Source organism: Pseudoliparis swirei, chromosome 4, assembly GCF_029220125.1.
Source record: "Pseudoliparis swirei isolate HS2019 ecotype Mariana Trench chromosome 4, NWPU_hadal_v1, whole genome shotgun sequence".
Lineage (NCBI taxonomy): Eukaryota > Metazoa > Chordata > Actinopteri > Perciformes > Liparidae > Pseudoliparis > Pseudoliparis swirei.
Window position 1 is genome coordinate 14,713,170 of NC_079391.1, and position 22,943 is coordinate 14,736,112.

The 22,943-nt window shown below is 39.7% G+C and overlaps 2 protein-coding genes and 2 long non-coding RNA genes across 5 annotated transcripts; 1 reads left to right on the forward strand and 3 right to left on the reverse strand.

The window, feature by feature from the left end:
* Positions 1-1,368: 1,368 nt before the first annotated feature.
* LOC130192838 (uncharacterized) lies at positions 1,369-3,689 on the reverse strand. Its single transcript, XR_008831457.1, has 2 exons — positions 3,601-3,689; positions 1,369-1,892 (listed from the first exon to the last, which is right to left on the reverse strand). It is a non-coding gene; the product is annotated as an uncharacterized LOC130192838 (long non-coding RNA).
* ist1 (IST1 factor associated with ESCRT-III) lies at positions 3,013-9,229 on the forward strand. 2 transcript variants are annotated; one of them, XM_056413008.1, is made up of 10 exons: positions 3,013-3,115; positions 3,674-3,774; positions 4,668-4,848; positions 4,994-5,081; positions 5,194-5,277; positions 5,375-5,485; positions 5,587-5,802; positions 6,313-6,414; positions 6,857-6,902; positions 7,463-9,229. In XM_056413008.1, exons 2-10 carry the CDS (start codon positions 3,687-3,689, stop codon positions 7,627-7,629), a joined length of 1,083 nt encoding a protein of 360 aa, XP_056268983.1. In that variant the 5' UTR covers positions 3,013-3,115; positions 3,674-3,686; the 3' UTR covers positions 7,630-9,229. The 2 variants fall into 2 exon arrangements, with proteins under 2 accessions (XP_056268983.1, XP_056268984.1); XM_056413009.1 differs by having other exon boundaries at positions 3,075-3,115; positions 3,611-3,774.
* Positions 9,230-12,059: 2,830 nt separating this feature from the next.
* LOC130192839 (uncharacterized) lies at positions 12,060-13,612 on the reverse strand. Its single transcript, XR_008831458.1, has 3 exons — positions 13,536-13,612; positions 13,244-13,328; positions 12,060-12,163 (listed from the first exon to the last, which is right to left on the reverse strand). It is a non-coding gene; the product is annotated as an uncharacterized LOC130192839 (long non-coding RNA).
* pkd1l3 (polycystic kidney disease 1-like 3) lies at positions 13,612-21,180 on the reverse strand. Its single transcript, XM_056412751.1, has 16 exons — positions 21,142-21,180; positions 20,494-20,606; positions 20,252-20,375; positions 20,045-20,167; positions 19,478-19,697; positions 19,065-19,243; positions 18,741-18,971; positions 18,509-18,610; positions 17,714-17,892; positions 16,811-16,957; positions 16,527-16,729; positions 14,789-14,976; positions 14,450-14,582; positions 13,868-14,063; positions 13,722-13,755; positions 13,612-13,659 (listed from the first exon to the last, which is right to left on the reverse strand). Exons 1-16 carry the CDS (start codon positions 21,178-21,180, stop codon positions 13,612-13,614), a joined length of 2,259 nt encoding a protein of 752 aa, XP_056268726.1.
* Between the last annotated feature and the right edge of the window lie 1,763 nt (positions 21,181-22,943).

Below are 22,943 nucleotides of genomic sequence, written 5' to 3' on the forward strand. Positions count from 1 at the left end.
AATGTCCAGAGCCTGTGTGAAGAAGATTGTTCGCTCATATTTTATTATTTATTTTTTACATTTTTTAAATATACATATACTGTGTGAAAAATCACAAGATATATCAGGCATGAGAATCCCTCACCTTTCGGCGAAATTCGCCGTTTTGAAACCAAAATAGGTGACTTACGTGACTCGTGTAGATCCGAAGAGTTTTTGTTTTGGGGTAGGGGGGGGGGTCAATTGGCCGGCCGGCGTTTATGAGATTGGAGTGGGACACGGAGAAAATGTGGAGAGGGTGCTCTTCGCAATAGAACATCTTTGATGGGACATGTCACGTCTCGGCCAATCAGCGTCAAGATGTCTTCAGCGTTTGGTGGTTTAGGTTAGCTTGATGTTAGTCCGCTACATCAGCTGCTGTCACGCTGCACGGTGTAGCGATACTAACAAAGTACCCGTACGTTAAGAGCGATGTGATTTAGCATATTTTTAGTATCGATACTTCATTAAAAGAGCGCGGGATCAGAGCGCACGCGCTGCTCCGTGTCAAGCTGTCTGCGCACACAAGTGGCGGAATTTTCGGCTTTAAAAATAAAAATAAAAAAAGATGCCAGAAGTGAAATGTTTAAGTTCAGTCTGTAAAGTTCTGTAACTCTACAGCTGCTCATCCTGATGAACTCTGTATCATCTGGTCAGATACAGACTAACGGCTTCATAGTGTATAATCAATGCTATGATGGCTCCATGTAGTTTCATTAATATATTGTAGGCTAATACTAAGTTTACTGCCATTTGTTAAGTGTTGAAAAAGTTGGTAAAAAGTGAACCATAGGCCTACAGATATTTTATTTATTACTATTATATATAAATATACCAGTGTCTTATTTATGGTATACTGTTTTTATGGTATTGTATCATGATATTTATGGAAGGTATGTAGAAGATCGTGACAACCAGGTAGAGGCAGAACAGACTCAAGGAACAGACTCGTGGCTCAGCAGAGCACAAGACTTGAAGACTTGTTCACGCCAAAAAAAAAGGAAGTTGGTTCATGAATGACCATATTATACACAATATTACTATTATTATAGGGCCCGATCACTGACGGTGTCAGAATGGAGGACCTACAGATTATTATACAACGTCCGACATCGATGTTCGTGGAAGTCGCCAGCACCCACCCGCGCGCCTATCCTTCTCACCTTTTTCACCCCTGACTCGTTTTCATGCCTGATATATGGAGACCTACATATTTATATTGTCTGTGAGCTCATTACAACAAACATCTCGCTGTAACAATCTCAGATATCATGTGTGCAACAGGCTGCTCTGGATCAGTCTGTTTTACAAGCTGTTAATTGAAGCCTCTCAATTAACAGCTCAAAGAACACAAGCTGGTACAGGTACCACTGAATAAGTACTGTAGTGACCCTGTTGCCATGACATGTCATTTAATGACCACAAAGATATTTTATCGTACAAAAAATCCTACATGGCAAAACGTGTCATATCAGTTGGCAACCATCAGTAACAAATACCAACATATATCTTCACTCTAAATAATACAACTAAAGCAATGCATCATTTCTATTTACAAGATTTTCATTGGCAAAAATAGGAAAGTAAGTAACAGAACCCGGCAGTATATGAAATTATGCTTTTAAACCAAACTCCTAACTGGATGGAGAACATTGAAACAAAACCAATGAACAGACAACATTGAGGAGGACGTCTCCACAACCGCTGGACCTCCAGCATGAATGGACGTCCTCTGGAGTCTGAGGACAGGAGACATGAGCCGGCATCTCGTCCAGCAGCTCCCGAAGAGACCGCCTGGAAGCTCCTCGCCTCCCAGCAGCCGGACACAGGGCTCAGCCTTCTGGACTCGTTGAACGTGGCATGTCGGTTCCAACCTGTAGAGTGAATCAAACAGAGACTTTAATCGTAACGTTCATCTTTGGGCCGACGGGCTTTCTGGAAGAACAGCTCCCGTCTCACATCTAAAAAACAGAAAAAATAAACCGGAGCATGAAGACCACAATAATGTGTATTTGACATGAATACAGAAAGGGCACTTTTCTCATCCAGGGCAAATGGGCACGTGCTTGAGCACCACTAGGGCTCTACCTGTGCACGTACCTACTACCTATGTATATATATATTTATATATATACATACATATATATACACATATATACAGGCACATGCACAGACATTTTGGGGGGCAGGTGCTCAAACCCCCCCAAAAGGGCACCCATCGGCAAAATGATTTTTCTATTGATCACTGTAACTTGAAGTTAAGTAATTGGTTGCTAGGAAACACCTGAAACACATCGTGTCGTGAGAAGACATGAGAGCTGAACAAAATGACATATTACAATTTGTTTTTATTTACAAAACAATAGGAGCGAAAAAATGCCATATAATAAACGACTTACTAACCTCGACCGCTCGGATGAAAAGAGTAAATGCAAGAAAAAACAACACTTGTAATAACTACTTACTAACCCAGAGTGAGGTCATGCCGGGAAATATCAGACTGAGGCATTATAACGTTTTCACGGAAGTCTGATATTTCCTGGCATGATCTCATTCTCAATTAGTAAGTATAGTTATTACAAGTGTTTTTTCTTGCGTTTACTGCGCTCTAAGTGGAGGAGGGAGGGCCCTGACAGACATCCATACATATTTGGGGGGACTTGATGACAGAGAGTAACTTTATTTCTTAAATACTGATAATGAAGAAAAAATGTGGCTCCAGCAGAAAGGGCACTTTTCTCAATCAGGGCAAAAGGGCTGGTGCTTGAGCACCACTAGGGCTCTATCTGTGCACGTGCCTGCCACCTTGTGCAACATAAAGTGGACTCCTTGTTTTTTTTATGTGATAGCGTACAATTAAAAATATGTTAATAAAGTTATAAATACTACTACTTAACAGAAATAATAGTACTTCGGTGTACCTGGGTCACACCTGTGGTCGAACGTGTTCGGCAGAAAGCGTAAAGGCCCCGCCCTCTCGAGGTATTCCCAAGACGTCACGACAAATCATTACGGAAGTGAACGAACGGATCCCTGACAACAGATCCCTGACAGAAACCCAAACAAGTTGGCGTGTACGCTTGGCTAAAACTTCCAGGTAAGTCACGGCATCTGTCCTGACTGTCATTCGCTTCAAACGTGTCCTATACTCCACACTACTCGAGTATGTTTGATCAGTTTGTTTTTTATTTCGCTAGCGTTGAGCAATAGCTAGTCGACGTTAGCTCGTCCGGGGCGAACAGAGAGCTAAACAAAGCCGAGGCTGGCTAAAAGCCAGGCGGAGCAACATAGACCCGAGGTTGTGTTTACAAACGGGTATGTCATAGTCTGGTTTGTGAACAGACAGACATCCGAGACATTAAATAGATAAGATGGCAAAGTCTAAATTAGCGCACCTTAATTTAGCCGCGTTCGCTGTCTGTAGCTAACGTTAACTGTTCAGAGCATCTAATTAACGTGCAGCACGTTTGCTTTTTTGGCATGCTGGATTCATGTTCTCGTGTGTGTTGTATTAGTTAAATCTGCGGAGTCATTCTGTTGCGGCGGGTTGGTCGCGCTCACATGTTTAGCTACGTGACTCACTGGATCACAGGTTTGGGCTGTTGTGTTGCTTCCGTGTGGAGTCGGTCCTCTTCAGGCGGCTCTGTGTTCACAGGTCGTCAGTAATCATGCTGGGAGGAGGCTTCAAAGCAGAGAGGCTGAGAGTCAACCTGCGCCTCGTCATTAATCGTCTCAAACTCCTTGAGAAAAAGAAAAGTAAGTCCATACACAAACGCACACCCTGGTCCTATACCCCTACAGCAGCCATTCCCAAAGTGTGGGCCGCGAAGGTACTGCAGGTGGGCCGCGAGAGGTCATTTACAATAAATAAATAATGTTTTTAATGTTGTCTGTATTTTACTTAAAACGATTGATAATTGATAAGATACAAAACGTACATCTTTTTCTTAGTTTAAGTATTATTTGAACAATTCTAGCGGCACATTAGTTATGTGAAACATTAATTGATGAAGCACAAACAATTTAAACGAACAGATTAATAAAACAATAAGGCTCTCGCTCGAAACGGCTGCTCTTGTCCGCCTGTCGTTATTCACCAAAAGGCGCCGCCAAACAAAACAATGTCCAATGGGGCGCCCTCTTGTAGTATTAAAGTAAATATATATGAGCTCCGGAGAAAATGGTATACAAAACATACATTGTCGGTTAATACATTTTTAATCGGTTAAATTCTGAAGGTCATTTAATCATCCCTAGTTTATGTTTTGATCAGAGTTGTGATCAGCGCCGCCGCTCCCATAACGCGCACTACGCGCTGCGCGTAGGGCACCAAGTCCTGAGGGGGCTCCACAAAATAGGCAACTAAAAAAATCCTCAGTTATAATAATTATAATACCGATATTATTTCAGTCTAGAAATATTAGGCACCTTTTCGGCATGTATATCACAAAACAGGCAGAACAAGAGATATATTTAATCGCTCAGCACCCCCGTTAACACTTCTCGGGTCGCATCGCTCTGCCGTGACACATCCGCGCGCACTCACTAGCAATATTATTGATATCTGTTTTGTTTGTGTATTTTTTTTAATACTAAAAGCTAATGACAGATTACCTTTTCCCGCTCTCATTCACAAATGAAAAATGAAGCTGAGCTTGCTCAAAAGGCAAGGAAGGAGATCGCAGATTACTTGTCATCAGGAAAGGATGAGCGGGCTCGGATCCGCGTGGAGCACATTATCAGAGAAGACTATATGGTGGAAGCCATGGAGATCCTGGAGCTCTACTGTGATCTGCTGCTGACTCGCTTTGGTCTCATTCAGTCTATGAAGTGAGTAACTCGTCAACTAGGTGCACCAACGCCTCTTGAACACACTGTAACGTGTGCATTAATTCATTGTGGGGAGTGTGTGGGTTTTTGCTTTATTTACTTTCACTCCGGCTGTAATTGTGGCCTTTTCTGTTTCACCAATTAGGGAACTGGACCCCGGCTTACAGGAGGCAGTGTCCACCCTCATCTGGGCAGCACCTCGTCTCCAGGCGGAGGTGACTGAACTAAGAACTGTAAGTACTGTCGAGATGAACATGGTGCTGGTTGCATTGCCAACAATATTGAACAATTCTATTCCTATTGTGCCAGTCTTGACAGTTGAATCTTTTTAAATGCTTCCATCAGGTATCTGAGCAGCTTTGTGCAAAATATAGCAAGGAGTACGGCAAGCTGTGCAGGACAAACCAGATTGGCACAGTCAACGATAGGGTTAGCAATTTTTTTCCTGTCTGTTAAAGAATGCATTCACCTTCAGCCTAGTAACTTTTCTTGTGACATTTCATCAAATATCTGATGTGTTTTATAGCTGATGCACAAACTGGGTGTGGAGGCCCCTCCTAAGATCTTAGTGGAGCGCTACTTGATCGAGATCGCCAAGAACTATAATGTGCCATATGAACCTGATGCCATGGTCCGGGTGAGCTATAAATAATCTTAGAAATAAACAATCACTCACTTTGAAGGATGAAATCATCCATTGTGTTTATTTACTTGCTCATCCACCCTCTTTCCGGACAGCCCGAGGTGTCTCCTGGAGAGGAGGCAGACCTGATTGACGTGGACACTGACAGGAAGCCTGGAAGAGGAGGAGGAGGTGGTGGTGGTGGAGGAGGTGGTGGTGGTAATTTCACTGCACCTCCTGGTGGTATGCCTATGCCTATGCCTATGCATATGGCTATGCCCATGCCCATGCATATGCCAACAGCTTTCAACTATCCATCTCCTCAAGGACCCGTAAGAGATTCTTTTCACTGACTCCATTGTTTATGACTTTGCTGTCATTCATGCATTTAAGGATGTAAAACTTGTAAAGTAGAATTGGGCGTCTTAGATGAAACCTTCGATCATGGTCTATATCGTCCTTATAACCAAAAGCAATGTCCGGTCTAAAAAGTAGTCCATAGAAATCACAGGGGCCAGTTTATTATATTTCTTCTGAAACTGTTTCCTCCTACATCTCCCTGCAAAGAGGTCTCTGGATTATCTTCAATGATTTATTGTTTTGTCCTTGACCTTTAGAGTTTCTCCCATTCTTTTTACTTTTGATGCCGGTCATTGTGAAAATATGACTGTGTGAAGATAAGATGTAGTTTTACCAGCAGTGCACCCAGACACGATTTATAGTCTGAAAACAATTGTGCTCTGTTATACTTTCTTAGGATGGCTTGAAATAAATAAGAATTATACATTTAAAGTTGTAAGCGGCCTCCCTCCGAATAATACCTGAGTGTTATTTTTCTCCAGGAACCGTATAACAATCCCGCAGGAACCTACAACAACTTCCAGCACCCCATGGGAGGAGGGCAGCCCCCTCAGCTGCCCTCCTGCCCCCCCACGTACGAGTCTGTAAGTGACTGAACCCCTCCCATCCATGCCCCCTTCCCGTTCCCACAGATGGACAGACGGACAGGGCATCTTTCAGGGAAGAGCAGTTCATTCAGCTTGCTTGTATTTTTGCCTGTCTTCTACTTTTTTTGCACCAATTCAGTCAGAGTAGTACCAGATTCTGCCTCATCCGCATGAATACTTCACTAACTTGATTTGATCAGTTTCTCTGATGGGAGCAGATTAGTGCATTTTAGAGAGAGCTAAGGGCTAAAGTCAGTTTTTGACACAAAAGGTGATACCTTCTCAAAAATCTCCTGTAGTTTTCCCTTTTTATTTCTTTACTTTTTACTTTCGAATTATTGAACATAATTGTTTATACTTTCTCAACACTAACAAGTATACTATTTTTATTTCAATATGAAGATGACATGACCTCTTACACATTTTCTCTGTGTTAAAGATTGATGATCTAACTGACAATTCATCTGGTCCTTCCCAGGCCATAGGTGAGTTACGCAACCAGTTGTTTATTTGTATTTTTATTGTATATTTTTCTTACTGTCAACAAATCTCCCCAAAGTGCACATGTAGCAGCTTTGGTGATTATTTACTGCAGCAGGTTGATGTACGTGGTATTGATTCAAAATAAACCAGAGCCAATATTTCTGACGTGTTATTAATACTTTTTGAACAACAATGTAAGACTGGCAGACAGGAATACGCTATTAGGCTTTGTAATACTTAAAAATTTATTAATTGTTGGCTTTGCTCTTTTCATAGGAATTTTTTTTTTTATATGAAAAAAAAAAAAAGATGGCACAAGATTTAGCCATGAATTATATTATATTTAATATCACTTTATTGTAATTATCCCTCAGCATTTGTTCATATGTATATTTACATGTTCTGTTATGAGAGGTTGCTTTCTGATCTGCCATTATGTGCCGTTTACATAGTTGTCAGAGCACACATGGCCTTTACTCACCACCACTGTGTTTTTCATATTGTAAAAGCTGCCAGGTATACTGCTGCATAAATTAAATTAAATACCATGCATTACTCGCAGGTCCTGGCCCTTCATCTCAGCTATTCGACAACAACACTCTCCCAGAACTCCCCTCTGTTCCCGACACACTCCCCACAACCTCCTTCGGCAGAAACACCACCACCTCGGATGACATCGACTTTGACGACTTAACGCGGCGGTTTGAGGAGCTGAAGAAGAAGACCTAATTGCTTTATCCCTGGTCGACACGCACATATATATGTATATATATACACACACGTGCTGTCGTCGACGCAGCTCAAAACAGGAAATGATTTGGTAGTTCTCGTCCTTCCACAGAGAAGTAATCTTACACAGAAATTAAACATTTAGTCTTACCTCATTTATATAAATATGACTGTGGCAGAAATCTGATTTCTGTTGACGGTAGCGGTGAGTTTTAATTTCTTCACTTCTCTTTAAGTTCACACAGACTTTTAACTTTTCCAGTTTGTCTATTTAATGTACTATTTAACCAAACTTAGATTGAATTTGTTGCTTCTCCCTGGGGTTTTTTGGGAGAGGAGGGGATGAATAAATAATTGCAGGACATGCCTTGATTATGCTTTCCAAATGCTTCGCTTTGATCGTTGTCACTTTGTCCTGAGTTCAGTCTCAAAGTAGTCAAACAAGCCAGACTGGCCGGCCCAGTTTGACTGGGAGCCGGCATTCACACTAACAGAGGCTGGGATATGTTTCTAAGACGAGGCGCCAACAGCCTGCAATTTATTTATTTTTTACATAAAGGTATGAAGAAAGATTTATGCCATATTTTCAGTGACTTGCTCAGGTGTGCAGTTGTGTTCCAGTGGGCAGGATGTTTTTAAACACTCCTTACACTTCTAGATTCATCCATACCAGGAAATAAAAGTATGAGCCCTCTTGGGAAAGTCCACGGTGAAACATGTCTAACCTGTTATAGGGGTGGTGGGACGCAGACGTGATGAAACTGCATGAAAAAAAACCACTGTAAATACATTTACATTGATATAGATGGACATAGTGACACGAATAATCAAACTACAGGAAAAAGAAATTCCCTTTTGAATCTCGGTCTCACCAAATACCTGCCCTGTCTTAACGTTAATGTACTTCATTTACAAGCTGATGTGTGCAAAGAGAGCAGCCACACAAACTAATTTGATTGATTTAGATTAATATCTAAATATTGACCCCAGAGGTGATTAGTTTGTGTTGACCTCTGATCATGTGTCTCGTACTTCCTGTGCACCACTGCATTTGCCTTAGGTACCTTTTCTCATCAGAGGCCTTGCCAATCTGTCCTAGGATTATGCATTAGGTTTTCATCAAGCTATGTTATCTGTGGGTTTTATTTGTTTAGATTACACTCAGCTTGCTATATTTGCTTTGCCCATAAACAATTCTCTAAAAACCTGTTGAGGTGAAATTTGTAGCTTTTATGAAATGCCTGTTCTGGCAATAGAGGCGGAATGTTTTGATGGATAAATGGGAGTCGGAGGGTTTTGTTGTCGTACAGACGTGACGTGTCGCTGAAACCTAACCACACCCAGCTCTGCTTGCATGGCAAATGGACGGTGGCCTTGAATACAATGACTCAGCAATCTCTGGAAAACAAATATAAAGGCTTTTCAGCGGTTGACGAAATAGAGATGATTAACACTCCAGAACTGTGATCTGCTATCTTTTCTATGATGGACTGTTCTTTCATGTTAAACATTGACACAATTGTGTCTTGTTGCAAAAAAAAGGAAGTTTTTTTTCACTGTATACAAAATAACAATTTAATAAGAGTATTTGGAACTGGAAGTTGTTTTCTTTTTTTTTAACACTATTTGCTCTTATTATTTACAACACTTCCTCTGCTTTATAATTATGTAATGTCAAATGGTGGCCAGTAAGGGTCCTCAGTGTAAAGGAAAAGCAGTTTGCTACAACAAACTTACTTCTAGATGAAGTGCCTTATTTTATTGCGGAGTTGACATTTTTTACAATTTTATATAGTAATCTAAATGAATTCCATTTCACACCGTATTTTGGTTTAAATAGTCTCGTCCAATGAAGCGCTTTCTGCGTAAAGGAGCAAGGCATGTTCAGCTAGAAAGGTCAACCATTCTTTAAACTGCTCTTTTAAATAAACAAATCAGATTTGTTTACATGAAGTGCATTTCTCAGACATTTTGTCTTACTCTAGGTGCATTACATTAGGCACAACCAGAGCGGGATGTTATCTGATATAAAGTAAACATTGGAACAATAGTTGGTGTGTCACATATGGTGACCCTGTGACACAAACAGATTCAGGTTTATGTTTAAGACTATATAAAAAGATCCAGTCTGCTCTTCTTAATGTTGTGTCATTGTGAGGTTACTCGAGGCTCCTTTTAAACATCCCACAATAAACTGAAAACTGTTCACCAGTAGTATAGAATATACAGCGGTATTGACAAAGTAACCACATTCTTTGAATAGGCCAATCACTGTGGCATTAATGCACGTTGAGTTACTCTACTGGAATGTTGTGAGGAAAAACGATGGCTGCTGACGTGAGGTGAGAATAACAAGCATGTGTATTTTAGCTTTAAAGGTTATTTCACTGAAAGGATGCATTCTGCAAAGGAAATAATCACAAGCTAATTTTGTTGTTGGCTTATCTCACCAATGTTGATCTAATAATGTCGTAGAAGAACTTGTTTTCTATGTGATCTCAAAGACTGACTCAATGCAGGTGAACTATCCAAGTCTCACTTTGATTGGCCAGGCTGTCATTCCCACTGCTTTTTTAGTGGTGATGGATTTTTTTAAACACAAGCATGTTTGATGTTGTATATTCATTTTTATGCAACTACTAACAAGCGTGAAATGATATTGACTGAATGACGTGAAATATACTATTTCTATTTACATTTTTTTTGTCAATTACATTGAAATTCTCCTTTATATAAATTCTGATACATATTGTGACGACCCCTCCCTTCCACTAGGGGTCTGGGTCCTGTTTGCTCTCAGCATCGAAAGCGGATGAGCCACACCTGAACCTGATTGGAAAGCCAGCTATAAAGACGCAACCCCTGAATATCGAGGCTGTTCGCTGCGTTGCCTGGCTGGCTGCTCTCTTGTGGCGTTGTTTTGTTTGTTTAAGTGAGTTGTGTTATTCTTAAATACATGTCTACTCATTGCTTTTAATTTGTCTGGTCTCCCATCTATGTTCCAGCCTTTGAGCTGGGTTGTGACAATATGCATACATGAAAACATACTACAGACATCTTTTAATATAGTAGTGACAGTGAGGCAAACAAAAAAGGTCAGGTTTACAGACTTATCAGCTAATAAATGGAGCTCTTTCAGTTAAAATGCTCTATAGATTAAATACACTAAGACATTAGATAATTTAAATATGGTTAATCAAGTTCACACATACAATACGTACACAGTAAATGAAAACAATACAAAGATCAGTGAATAGATATAAGCTCATATATGATAGAAGCACAGATGGCTTGTGACAGGACATAAAAGTGTCTTCAGGCCTGCTTGCATTCCCAAACCAAAAGCACAAACTTTATAGTTAGTTCTGCGCCATAAATAATTAAATGGGAGGACAAACTGAATCTCACAGAAGACTGCATGTATGATGAGAAGTTGTGAGATTCACCTTCAGCATGTATTAAATTGACATGAATATGAAAATAAAAAAAGTCATCAATAGCTAATCAGCTCCCGTATGTCCCATATGTTACGTAGAAGCACCCTCCCACTCTACCAAGTCCATGTTGGTGTGCAGTCGATGGTCGGACGTCACACACTGTGATCACTATTCATGTTGATAGCGATGGGCTGTGGCTGCTAGGAGTCTCTGAATGCTAAACATATCAATGATTCAAAGATAATAGCAACACATTTGTAATATTTGTATATACTTTTTATATAATATATTCAATCATTCTAGCAGGCCCATATTTCATTGCTAGTTGATTGTTTTTACTTTATTATTACAAAAAACCTCTAACAACTCTAAATCTAACACTATTACAAAAGATAATGTATTTTTTAAAAAGCTCTGAAACGGCAGGGCGTTAAAATGTGAAATTACGGTGAAGAGGTGATCCGAGAGGGTTCCAATGGACCTCATGAGCGCTATAGTCTTGTTATTGGTTCAATGGTGTCTTTTTTGGTGAGGGACCAAATTGGATAATTATTTAAAAAATAATTGCATCTTGATGTGTCTGAGACAGAATGGGTGATAAATGGTCTGATCTGGTTCTGAACATAGAATTTCAGGTTGAGCTTCTTCGCTAAGTTATGAGTGTTGGAGTTTTTGTGATGGCGAGTTTGATGCGGGGTCAGACATAGAGGTTGATTTCTTAGGACAATGAATATAACAGCCTCCTAAAATGAACGAAAGAAACCAGAGATTTTCTTTGCATACACACACATCATCACGGATAGTAAATGACTAGGGAAAAGCAACACAATGACATGCAACAGCTACAGTTATGTAGTTACCCATTTACCCTGAATCACCGTTTCTGAAAACATTGGAAAATATGTATACAAACAAAACACCAAAATTAATTATAGATTCAGAAAGTTCAAACTTCCAATATGTGCAAAAGAGTGTTGAAGCAGAGAGGATTGCCGTAGTTTGCAGCTGTGCCCACAAAGAAGACCACATCTCCATCTAAATGCAGCTTCCTCACAGTGTGTCCCTGCCAGAGTAGCGTCGACACTTGGCTTGTTGCTCTGGAAAAGAGAAGACAGTCCAGTGAGCTCACAGTACAGCTCCTAAACAGAGCGAGCACTGATGCCCCGTTGAGTCACTTGGGAAGAGCAGAAAACTAAAAGAGTAATACCTTTGTCTTTGTCTAAGCTAGTTTTACTGTTTCATATGCATTATTACATAAGAGCTCACTGCATGAACAACCACATAGAATGGATCCCTCCGTCTGCTTTATGAATTATACAGAGACTTAATAAAGTAAGTAACACATGGAATTTAGAGGTTTATCCTAAAAGGCTGTTAATTACAAAAGAAATGTGCTAAGTTGTAAGGCTTCAGTTGTCACAGATATGTTATCTTTATTTAATGGAAATAAAGTGACAAGCTGGAAATAATATTTTCAAGAAAATCAAATTGAAACCAGGTTATTATTCCCCTTAGTGTTGAGTGTTATTTCCTTTGTATTATAATTCTCTTTAAATGTCTTTAAACCAGCATTTACTCAAATGTTGTCCACTTGGGAGCAGCAGAAACAAGCTGTGAACACCACATTGACGTATTGTTAACTTTAGGCTGTCATGGCAGACGTGTTAGCAAACAGTTGCCTTTTTACACATCTGGCAGACATTGCGCAACTGGTTTTAATATAAGTCCATTATTCCCTCTGTTTTAGCTCTGTTTTTGGTCTCCTCCAACTCTTGAGTGTAATATCTGACTCTAAACGCTGCACTTTGTTGCCCAGCTAGTTGCTAGGTCTGCAGGTTTGGGGCTGAACAGCTTGTGCATAGTTTAGGCTTCATCCAAAAACAACACGTAAAGAGTGATCAAAGCAATGCACTAAAGGGGGAAACTGCAGAGTTGGGTGATAATTGTATGTTGGTTTGTTAAACTCCAGCACTTGTTTTCATTCATAGATAAAGACAACACAAATGAAAAACTACTATAGGCCTACGGGTTACAATAAACATGTATTACACGAATCAGATGAACACAGACAATATCAAAGATATAGAAAAATGTGTTTTGGAGCACAGCACTTTCTACACAGCACTTTACTTACGGCTAGGAATCTGTACATAATGGATGCATTATGTTTTTCTTACCTAACATCACCTGCTTGATTTCGTCAGTCTCCTCCATAGCTACAGGTTTCAGAAGCAGGGCAAAAAAAACAGCAACTCCTATCACCTGTGAAAAAAAACAATCCACAAAAAAGCAAACGGTCTTAAATGTAGTCATATTCTCTTTTTCATTTCTTTGTTTAACAAGGAACATTTTTGACTAGGCCTATGTGCTAAGTGAAGTTACTTTTGAAGATGAAAAATTTCATCCAGCTTTCTTTTTATAATCAAACACTTGAAATGATGAAGGCACTTGCAAATGACACGGTAGTACCTTGAGTGGCTGCAGTATGAAGATGCTCTGGAAGAGGGAGAGGCCCAGAGACATGACCCATTTGATGGATTTTGCACTACCGTACGAAAAGCCGTATAACAGGGTGAAGTAAGTGGAAATTGCGCTGATGGACAGCAACAGGAACCAGCCCAAGAACACACACCACCAAGGCAGCCAGCAGCTTGCCGACCTCTTCTTCTTCTTCTCCACAGGGAGCGGGCTGAGCCAAGGAGGAGGAAAGAGGAGAGGAAGTACAATAAAGTCAAATCCAATCAATCGTGTATCTACTTTATACAGATATTTTGTTTCTGTGTGTTGGCCGGAGAGCTGACCTGGAGGCCAAATGGCTGGTGAAGACCATCTCAGCCTTGCGAACCAGATGGTTGGTGGTGTTGAGGGTCTGCTGGTATTCTTCTGCACTCGGAAAGTGCTTTTGATCCAGTTTTTCCAAGCACGTCAGGAGGTGACAGAGAGCAGCCAGGATGAACTTGCTGCAGTACACCCAGTGAGGACCACTCTCACTCTCCCCTTTAACAGGAGAACAAACAGACCAGCGTGTCATGTCATCTCTCTGCACAGCTTATACACTCTGAAACTCACTCGTGCACCAAATCCCATCTTGGTTTTCATCAAGATTCACATCTTCAGCATTGACTTGGGACTGAGAGGCAGGCTGGGGGAGGTGGAGAGCTTTCAGATACGCACATGGTTGGTTTTGTCTTTTCATGAGATTTACAGTATCTGTGCTCTAATATCGTTTTCTGTCTAATGTTGTTCTGGTTATTTGTACTTATTAATATTTGTTCTTAAATTGTACAGAACAGAGAGTACAGAAAACCATTTTCTTTCTTTCAGGAAGTGGTCAATGCTATTTCTTTGTGGAAAAAAAACAACAGATTTTTTTTTTTAACTACCTTGCATAAGTTGGATGAAGTCATGCACCCTGTCCAAGGCAAGGGAGAGGTCAGTGGTGGTCTCCAGTCTCTGCATCTCTGGCATCTTGTTCCTAGGACTACTGCTCACAGAAATAATCACCTCCTCCATATCCTAGGGATATCCATGGATGCGCAACATGTACAATGTTTGATCAAACACATGGAAAAGGAAGAGGACATATTGCTTACAATATAAGGTCCTCCAAAGTCAAAGCCACAGAGCACTCACAGTAAGTGGGGTTACAAGGTCAGTGATGAGGCAAGTGTAATTCATTAAAAACACACGCACACCCATAAAGACTCGGTCATGCAACACACCTTTAGAATGGCTGCTACGGTCACTGCTGGGGATTTCACGTTCTCCTCGGAGTCTCCTTTTTTAGATTTCGATAGCATGCGAGGTTTGATGCTTCTGAAGATGGTGATGATGAGGATGTTGATTGGAAACATGAGTAGACCACTCTGTACCCCCACCATGAGTTCCTGCCAGGTAATTTTCAAAGAACCTGGAGAAACAAAACGAGAACAAGGACAGTGTCAGATACCGATGAGATGCAACTGAATTGGTTGTATGCCTCTCTTCAACCTCATTACAGTTCTGATACAGTACAGTGTGTGCGTGCACGACAAGGAAACGGCATGCAGACAAAGTTAGCAACTCGCTGGTGGAGCTTTTGGCATTTCCCTCAGGAGCCGGTAGAAAGCCAAACAGAAACCACCACACCCTTTCTAGAGGTGAACCCTATAATTGAAAAAAACACACTGTCTACAAACTCAGATTAGTGTGGATATTGGGCAAATATAGTAAATGTTTTATTGAACTATTCTCAATATTTATTGTCTGACGTGAGTCCTGTTGCTCTCCGGAAGGTTTTTTTCCCCGTGAAAGGTTTATTCAGTTTTTTAATATAATTTTTTCCTTATCCGATGTGAGGTCCTGGAATAGGGATGTCGTATGTGTACAGATTGTAAAACTCTATGAGGCACATTTGTAATTTGTGAATTTGGGCTATACAAAATAAACTGAATTGAATTGAATTTTATTTCTGTTTGAATATTTGTTATCCATCCATTTTACTGGAGACAAGTGCAACATAGTGGCTCGTGTTCAATGTACATGTAATATGTCACTTCATTAAACAGGTGGTACAAGTGTACAATATAAAATATCAAACAAACACAGAGAAAGATACACAAAGAAATCAAAGGTTTTAACAGGAGGCTCTATGTTAAACCACAGTCCATGTGTTACACTTATACTATTACAAATAAACTATTATTGTTTTGCCTGCAGGTGGCGACATCAACATGTCCGCATCAACGGAGCATTTCTGAACTTAATACTGCTAAATAGAGAAAGATAGTTCTTTTTAATATAAATCTTGTCTCAAATATTGTCTGTGTTTTTGTCTTTAGAAATGTGTTTTGATCGAGTTGCACTTTATTGTCTGTATTTCCTTTATTTTGTTCAACAAGTGAAAAACCTTTTTTCAATTCCTCTGTATGTTTGGTCCATGTTGAGAAATTGACAATAAAGCTGACTTTGACCATATGTTAAAAACTAAAAACCTATAGCTGCATGAGGCGTTTCTCATCCCCCTACCAATTCCCACAATTATCCACATTGTGAATCAAGGTCAGCATTAAGCAACCACTTGTCATAGTGGCTCCAGTCTCTCCTCCTACACATTGATTTACTGCACATGTGGTCGTGGAGATGTGAAGATAGAATACATCAGAAGTTAACAGACATCTTCTCATATTAGACTCTCTATCTCCAGCTCGCATATTGGCTCCTACATTGGACCTTTCATCCACAACTTTGAGACTTAAAGACGACCTCTCATTATATTACATTTGTTTGATTTTATGATCTATATAGTAACTTACTAATAAAACTGTGGGTTTGTTGTGTAACTGGCCTTATATTCTCGAACTAACAATTATTATCAACCAACAACCACACTGATTCAATTAACATAAAGATTATAGTTCCCCCTTGAATGAAACGTTGCCCTCATTGACAGCTAAAGAAATTAAAGACTGCACAATTCACCAATTGAGAAGAGTACTGTTGAGTCCTCATCTATAGGAATGTTCCAGAAGGCGATATTGATGGCCATGGTGCAGAGCAGCAGGCTCATGCAGCAGGAGACCCTCTGGGCACGAGTGAATGGACTACGTGAGGGCGGATCCACTATGGAAACCCAGATGTGCTCGTCTCTGAAGCCAGTCGATGTTCTGCTGTGGAAAATATTTCTGGCGAGAAAGAAGAACAGCCGTAGTGAGAATTTCTCAAGAGCTGAGTCGGTTTATTTCAGCGGTGTAAAGTGATCTGACCTGAAGCTGGCAATCTCGTTGTTCTTTGCAGCATTCAAGGTTTTCTTGGTCATATTGTCTCCATGCTCAGTGCTCAGCCAACAGTCACAAAAGAAGTGAAACACCTGTTGCGTTTGGAGGTCTTGGATGGTCACCTTGTTGATATACCTTATTATACGGGTATTTGTAAAATACAATTTACATTACACATTTACCACAATAATTGCACACAAATGTTATATAATATAGAAGCTACACTTAGCAACTTTGCAAACAGGACAAAACAAAAGGAAATAATGATATCACCATAATACATACATATTTTACTTTTAAGTTTCTATTTACCACTTACTGTGCCCAGATATCTCTTACTTGTTGTCAAAGACCATATCAAAGAACGCCTGACAGTGCGTCACTCATCCTGTCGGATGTATAGTACTGCAAATTGACCGAAGCATTTAATGTGATTCTTCATGAAAAGCCTCATTTCTATGATGAACTAAATATAGGTAAAATCTATTTTCTACTAAAGTGTGTGTATCTGTGTGTATGTGTGTGTAAACAGAGAGTGGTGTTTTGTGAGACGTGATAACACGGTATTGCTAAGATGAGACAGGCCTGACATTTCAAAGTGTCACAGTGTGTGACAGCCACTCAGCAGTTATTTACATTTTAGTGTAGAGGTGAATCAATACAAGCATTAAAAAACACACAACTATGTAAACATAACGTCAAGGTACAACCTAAAAAGTACATAAAGCTGCAAGCAAACTTCCTTTATACTCAGTTCTAAACAAATTATGCTGATTTAAGATATGTTCATAACTTTGGGAGATACACTTTTTTATGTTTAAAAACATTTATTTTTGTAATGGGAAGCGCTGTGCATTGATCTGGAATATAACTAAATGTTTTCATAAGTACCATGATGGGTGACCTCCAGAGTTGTCATGCTGCAGCCGGAGGTTTCGCATTTCGCCCAGTGGGAAGGGTGTGGCCAGCAGGAATATATCGAAAGCTCCTCTCTCAAACACAGGCTTCTCAGGGTCCGTGAGGTTGTACGTGCCACTCTCGCCCTCTGAGCCAATCAGCTTCACTGTCACCTAAAGGACAGCACAACGAACGGATGTCACAGCACTGGGTTCACACATCAGTGACCTGCGTATACTTGACAAAACAGACGACCATTTTCTGAAGCAAACCATAGATTTACACTGCATATTCATTTCGGCTGGTTTTCATTCATTCTCATTCTTTAACATTTAACGTTATGATCCACAAGAATTTCAAGAAATCAAATTCCATTTTTGTCATTCAATGTATTCACTTTCAGTAATTGCCTCACTATATACAGTATATTAACTATTATTGTAAGTGTCTGGGTCCGCCATTTGGATGCATTCAGGTGTTGATCAGAATTTTCAAGTCAGTCTGAAAAAGTAATAATTCCCCTTCCATACTCCATACTGACCATCCTATTGTTTAAAGACATACTTTTGAATTGTGAACCCATCTGTGGTGGCTGGGGCATGGTGAGGCTCAGTATTTTGATGTGCTGTATACATAATTTGTTTGAGGCTTAAACATACCGTGTGATACTTTAAGCCAAGATATATGGTACCCTCATTAAAAGGACTATTCCATGAGTTATTTCATTTATCTGTCAGAAACATTAATAAGAAAAAAAACATATTTCTGTCAATAAGAGAAGACTCTTACGTTGGCAGTAGTCCCAGCATTCTTGCGTTGGCCAGTTTGGACACCGATCAGATAGTTGTACTGAGCGCCTGGGTGGTTGTCTTCCAGCAGAGTCATCTTCATCTGATGGTTAAACATAAAACAATGTAGTGCATACTATGGAGGTGTGGGCATATATTGCTGTGTTTTGTCAGTGGAATGAATATGAAGAATTTAGTTTCCAAACAAACTCTCCACCACTCCAGAGACTGACCTTAGAGCTTGCTCTGCGGTCAGCATAGCAGGCCCACAGCAGAGTGATAAGGTAGAGACCAAAGAAAGAGCACAGCAGGGCCAGAACCACATAGTTCTCAGTCACGGTGGCAAACAACTCTGCCGTGCGAGATATATCCACGTGGTTGGGCATGACAAAGAAGGAGCTCCCAAAGATAGTGAGGTGGTTACACAGGCACTGGGTTAGGTATGGAGTGCTTTTGTTCCCTACCTGAGACAAAGAAACCACATCACCTCCTGTTATGCAACATTGTTGTGCATGTAGAGTCAAAAGAATATACAACCAAGTTCATCAGAAACTCACAGAGCAGCCATCAGTGCTCCATGTCTCCGTCACTATGTCCCAGTAAAAGCACTTGGTCGTAAAGGAAGTGATCGTCAGCGTCATGTTTGGCTCCCAAGAATCAGAGACGCTGGAGGAAACATACCAGACTCCAGGAGTTTGCTGTAACATCTCTGGGGTTATGAACCAGCGATAGTCTCCTATTGCATAAATAAACCATTATATGACTTCATAATCAAAGAGCCAATAAACTTATAAAGCACATTATATCTTATATATTAATAATGCCCAGGGTAAAATGTTACTTTTACTATTTGATGGGGTCATCATGACACCCATGTCGATCACAGTGGTCCTATCGCCACACAGCGTTACAGATGATGTCTAAACTCAATGACTTTACAGCAGAAGTGCCTGCTTGTACTGACAGTTACCTGTATAGTTCAAGGTGATCTCATTGCTGAAATATGTTTTGGTAGGAGGCGTTCCTGCTGACAACTTCAAATTTACTGGCACATCAGAATTGGGAGTCACACTAATGATGATAGTCATATTAGTGTCGGAGACGTTGAATGATGTCAAAGCGTCTGTGTTTTTCTCCAACACAATAGTTCTGTTCATCTGTACTGTAGCATTTGGGCGAGACAAAAAGATCTGGAGAAACCAAGAATGCAAGTTAGTATTACTATTCAAATGAAACTCAAGGACATATATCTTAGTATAGTTGTGTGAGCTCTGTGTAAAAGTGAGTTTCATTATCTTCAAGACTGTATTTACAACAATGGAAAAGCGGAGAAGACACACACAAAAGAGAAATATTCATATGTGAAGATGATTTGGCTAAAAAATGTGGAGAAGGTGAGATTGACCTTGATATTTCTAACTTTGCTGAGAATTTACTTAATTCACAATATGCATCATTTTATTAGACATGACGGGTTCAGTTAATATGTACCACTTTTTCTTCCCAATTTGGAACACAATTCCCACATTGGTTGTACCTGTATACTCCCTGAAAGGTTGGTCAGCTTTAAGTCTTTATCTCCAAAACTCAGTAAAAGGCTGCAAATAGCTCCTGTGATGTTGTCTTCAGAGGGATGGGGATTCATTGTAAGCACGGCCAGCTAAGAGGGAGAAAAGCTCTGTTGAAAGGCTGCAGATGAAAATAAAGGTGCAAACACACATGCACATGATGATACCACACAGACCTGAACGATGATTGGGTTGTACTTTCCAAGCTGAGACTCAAGAGCTCCAAATGAGGGGAGTTGGACAAACCCACCCTCTTTTTCTGAACCGAGCACGGAGTTGCTGAGATCAGATGGTGTGTGTCTTGGGGAACGGAAATAACATTTTGGAAAATAATATACAGCAGTTTCAAAAATATATATACTTACCGACATATTTATGAATGGTTAAAAATTAAAGAAATGTTGCAACGGTGTCTTACCTGCTCTGAAAGATCGTGCCTAGTGGGTGCCTGAAGAGCACATTGTTTGCGGTTCCACTACCAATCAGCAGAGAGATTGTCCGAAAGATCTCAAAGATATCCTCGAACAAAGACTGGAGAGGGAAATAAAAGCAACATCACCCGATTGTAACAGCATAATGACAACAACATGAGTACAGTGCAGTAGTTACTTTAGGGTTAGGGTTAGTATCGATGTCACATTTGTCCAATGAGAGATGGAGGATGCCGGTGCTACATTTGATGATGTGACTGATGGTGTTTTCATTTTCCAAAGCAAATGCTGTTGTCAGTTTTTTTGTGCCACTCAATAAATGTTTAATAAATTTGTCCTGTGAATGGGAAAACAGACTTTTATTTGATATGCCATGACACACACTCAGCATTAAAAAGGTGAATAATGCAACAAGAACAACAACACGATTGTTTACAACACGCTTTCTAGAGTGAAGGTACCCACCCTGTTGTTGTTTGTTGGCTCCCCTACTGTGGTTTCCATTCGGTATAGTTCTTTATCTGCTTCCTGCCTCAAAAAAACAACACTTAAGAACTTTGATGTCTAATTTACTATCACTATTCAATGCCTTTCGTGATTCATTGGTCATGTGAAATAAATAAGGCATCTCTCACCATGAGAAGGGATTCAATGTTTTCAACTTGCAAAGCCATGAGATCTACATCCCTTTTGGGTCCTTAAATCAAAGTGGGTTTTACAAGTACAGAGAAAGAAACACAAACTCAGTTACCATGGCTGTTTGTTTTATTCCCAACTTTCATTGTTGATTGAATTGATGAAACTTGATGTTTCAATCCAACTTACGATATCTGGTTGCATGACTGGACACCCTTGTGTTCTGCAAAGAAAATGTAAACAAATGCAACATGTGGGTATGGACGTTCATACAGAGTTTTACTGAGCGTGTAATGTGTCTCTTACCTTTGTGTTCGATGTAGAGTTGCACAAATCTTTAAAACAAGAATTACACTTTTAACAATCTGCATATTGCATAGAAAGTGAAATGAAAAAAGAAAACTAATAAACTTCACTGAGTTGTTATTAATAAGAGAGAAGAAGGAAACAAAGTTAAACCAGGGATTAGGAAACTGTTGATGCATACTCTGGGTGCAGATGAAGCCTCGTCTCTGGTTACAGTCAGATGTTGTGATGAGCAGAAGAGGATCCAGTTTCATGTATGTGCATTTGTCCTGTGAAATGTTGGCATTTTCTGTTTTGCCAAAACAAAAAAGTGCATTGTTTGAGTTACAATTGCATTACACTACCCAGTAAAGCCAAAGACATTAGGGCAGCAACTCTCAATTAATCTGTCAGGTATTCAGGCCGGTCAATTATAGTGGAAAATGGCAAATCAGTTACAGTTCGCCAGCACCCAGTGTACGGTCAAACCAACAATACTAAAAAACATCTATTTTTCTTGATCAGAAAACAATTCAGCTAATTTGCATATTTTAGAAGCTGGAATCTGAAAACCCTGATTGATCAATTATCAACATCGTTGCTCGTACATTTTTTGTTGATGGCCTAAATTTCTAGCACAAGAATAGATTCAAGCAATTTACAAGTGTGAACGCTGTAAGGACGCAAGTACTCAAAGTGACAAACTAAAGGACGAGAGAGAAATATCTTTCAGTCAAACCTACCTCAAGTCATCTCAACAGTGATGCTTTGAACAATATCAAATAACTTTCATGATCTAAATTCTTTGTTCTGTAATTTCATGATGCAGTTAAGACATATTGGCCCGGTGCTGTCTGGACGAACTCAAAGTTACGTTTTGTGTCATATTTCCAAATCTCTCAAGTACTGATTTTGTTTTGTTTGATTGTTGTTTGAGAGTTTATTTTCTGACTTAAATAAGAATTTTGTTTTATATTTAAAGCTGTTTGTGATATATTCATTAAAGAGGGATGGTGTCATTGCTTTGACAAAATTAAAATACTATATATATATATATAAACATACAACAAATGTACGAGATATATATATCGATATATATATATATATCGATATATATATATTGTATATATTTTTTTAATCTCTGAAACCCAGGCTTCTTTTTATTTGCATAAGAAATTCAGAAACCTCTCTTGGTCCAATGTTGTGGTATTTGTAATGTGTGCTTTTTTTCTCTGGGGAAAAAGAAGAAGTGAATAACATTTAGCCACAAGGCCTCGGATAATTAATAAAATCAAACAACCTACACATAAATGCTTGTGTGTGTTTGAACTGTTCATCACTCCGCAGGCAACGCCTGCAGAAAGAAGTCTCAAGGATCTCAATAAAAAAATACAATAAATTGTTAATATTGTGTGTGCGTGTTTGTGTGTGTGTGTGTGTGTACGTGGGTATGTGTATGTGTGTGTGTGTGTGTGTGTATTTAACTCACTTAAGATGGGTATTTGGAACTGCCCTT

Coding starts and splice junctions, on each gene's coding strand:
- ist1 (XM_056413008.1), top strand. CDS start 3,687: ATGCTGGGAGGAGGCTTCAAAGCAGAGAGGCTGAGAGTCAACCTGCGC. Junction 5,486..5,586: donor AACCTGATGCCATGGTCCGG/GTGAGCTATAAA, acceptor CTTTCCGGACAG/CCCGAGGTGTCTCCTGGAGA. Junction 6,903..7,462: donor TGGTCCTTCCCAGGCCATAG/GTGAGTTACGCA, acceptor CATTACTCGCAG/GTCCTGGCCCTTCATCTCAG.
- pkd1l3 (XM_056412751.1), bottom strand. CDS start 21,180: ATGGCTTTGCAAGTTGAAAACATTGAATCCCTTCTCATG. Junction 17,893..18,508: donor ATGCTGGGACTACTGCCAAC/GTAAGAGTCTTC, acceptor GCTGTCCTTTAG/GTGACAGTGAAGCTGATTGG. Junction 14,977..16,526: donor AACAGTACTCTTCTCAATTG/GTGAATTGTGCA, acceptor TTGTTTCTCCAG/GTTCTTTGAAAATTACCTGG.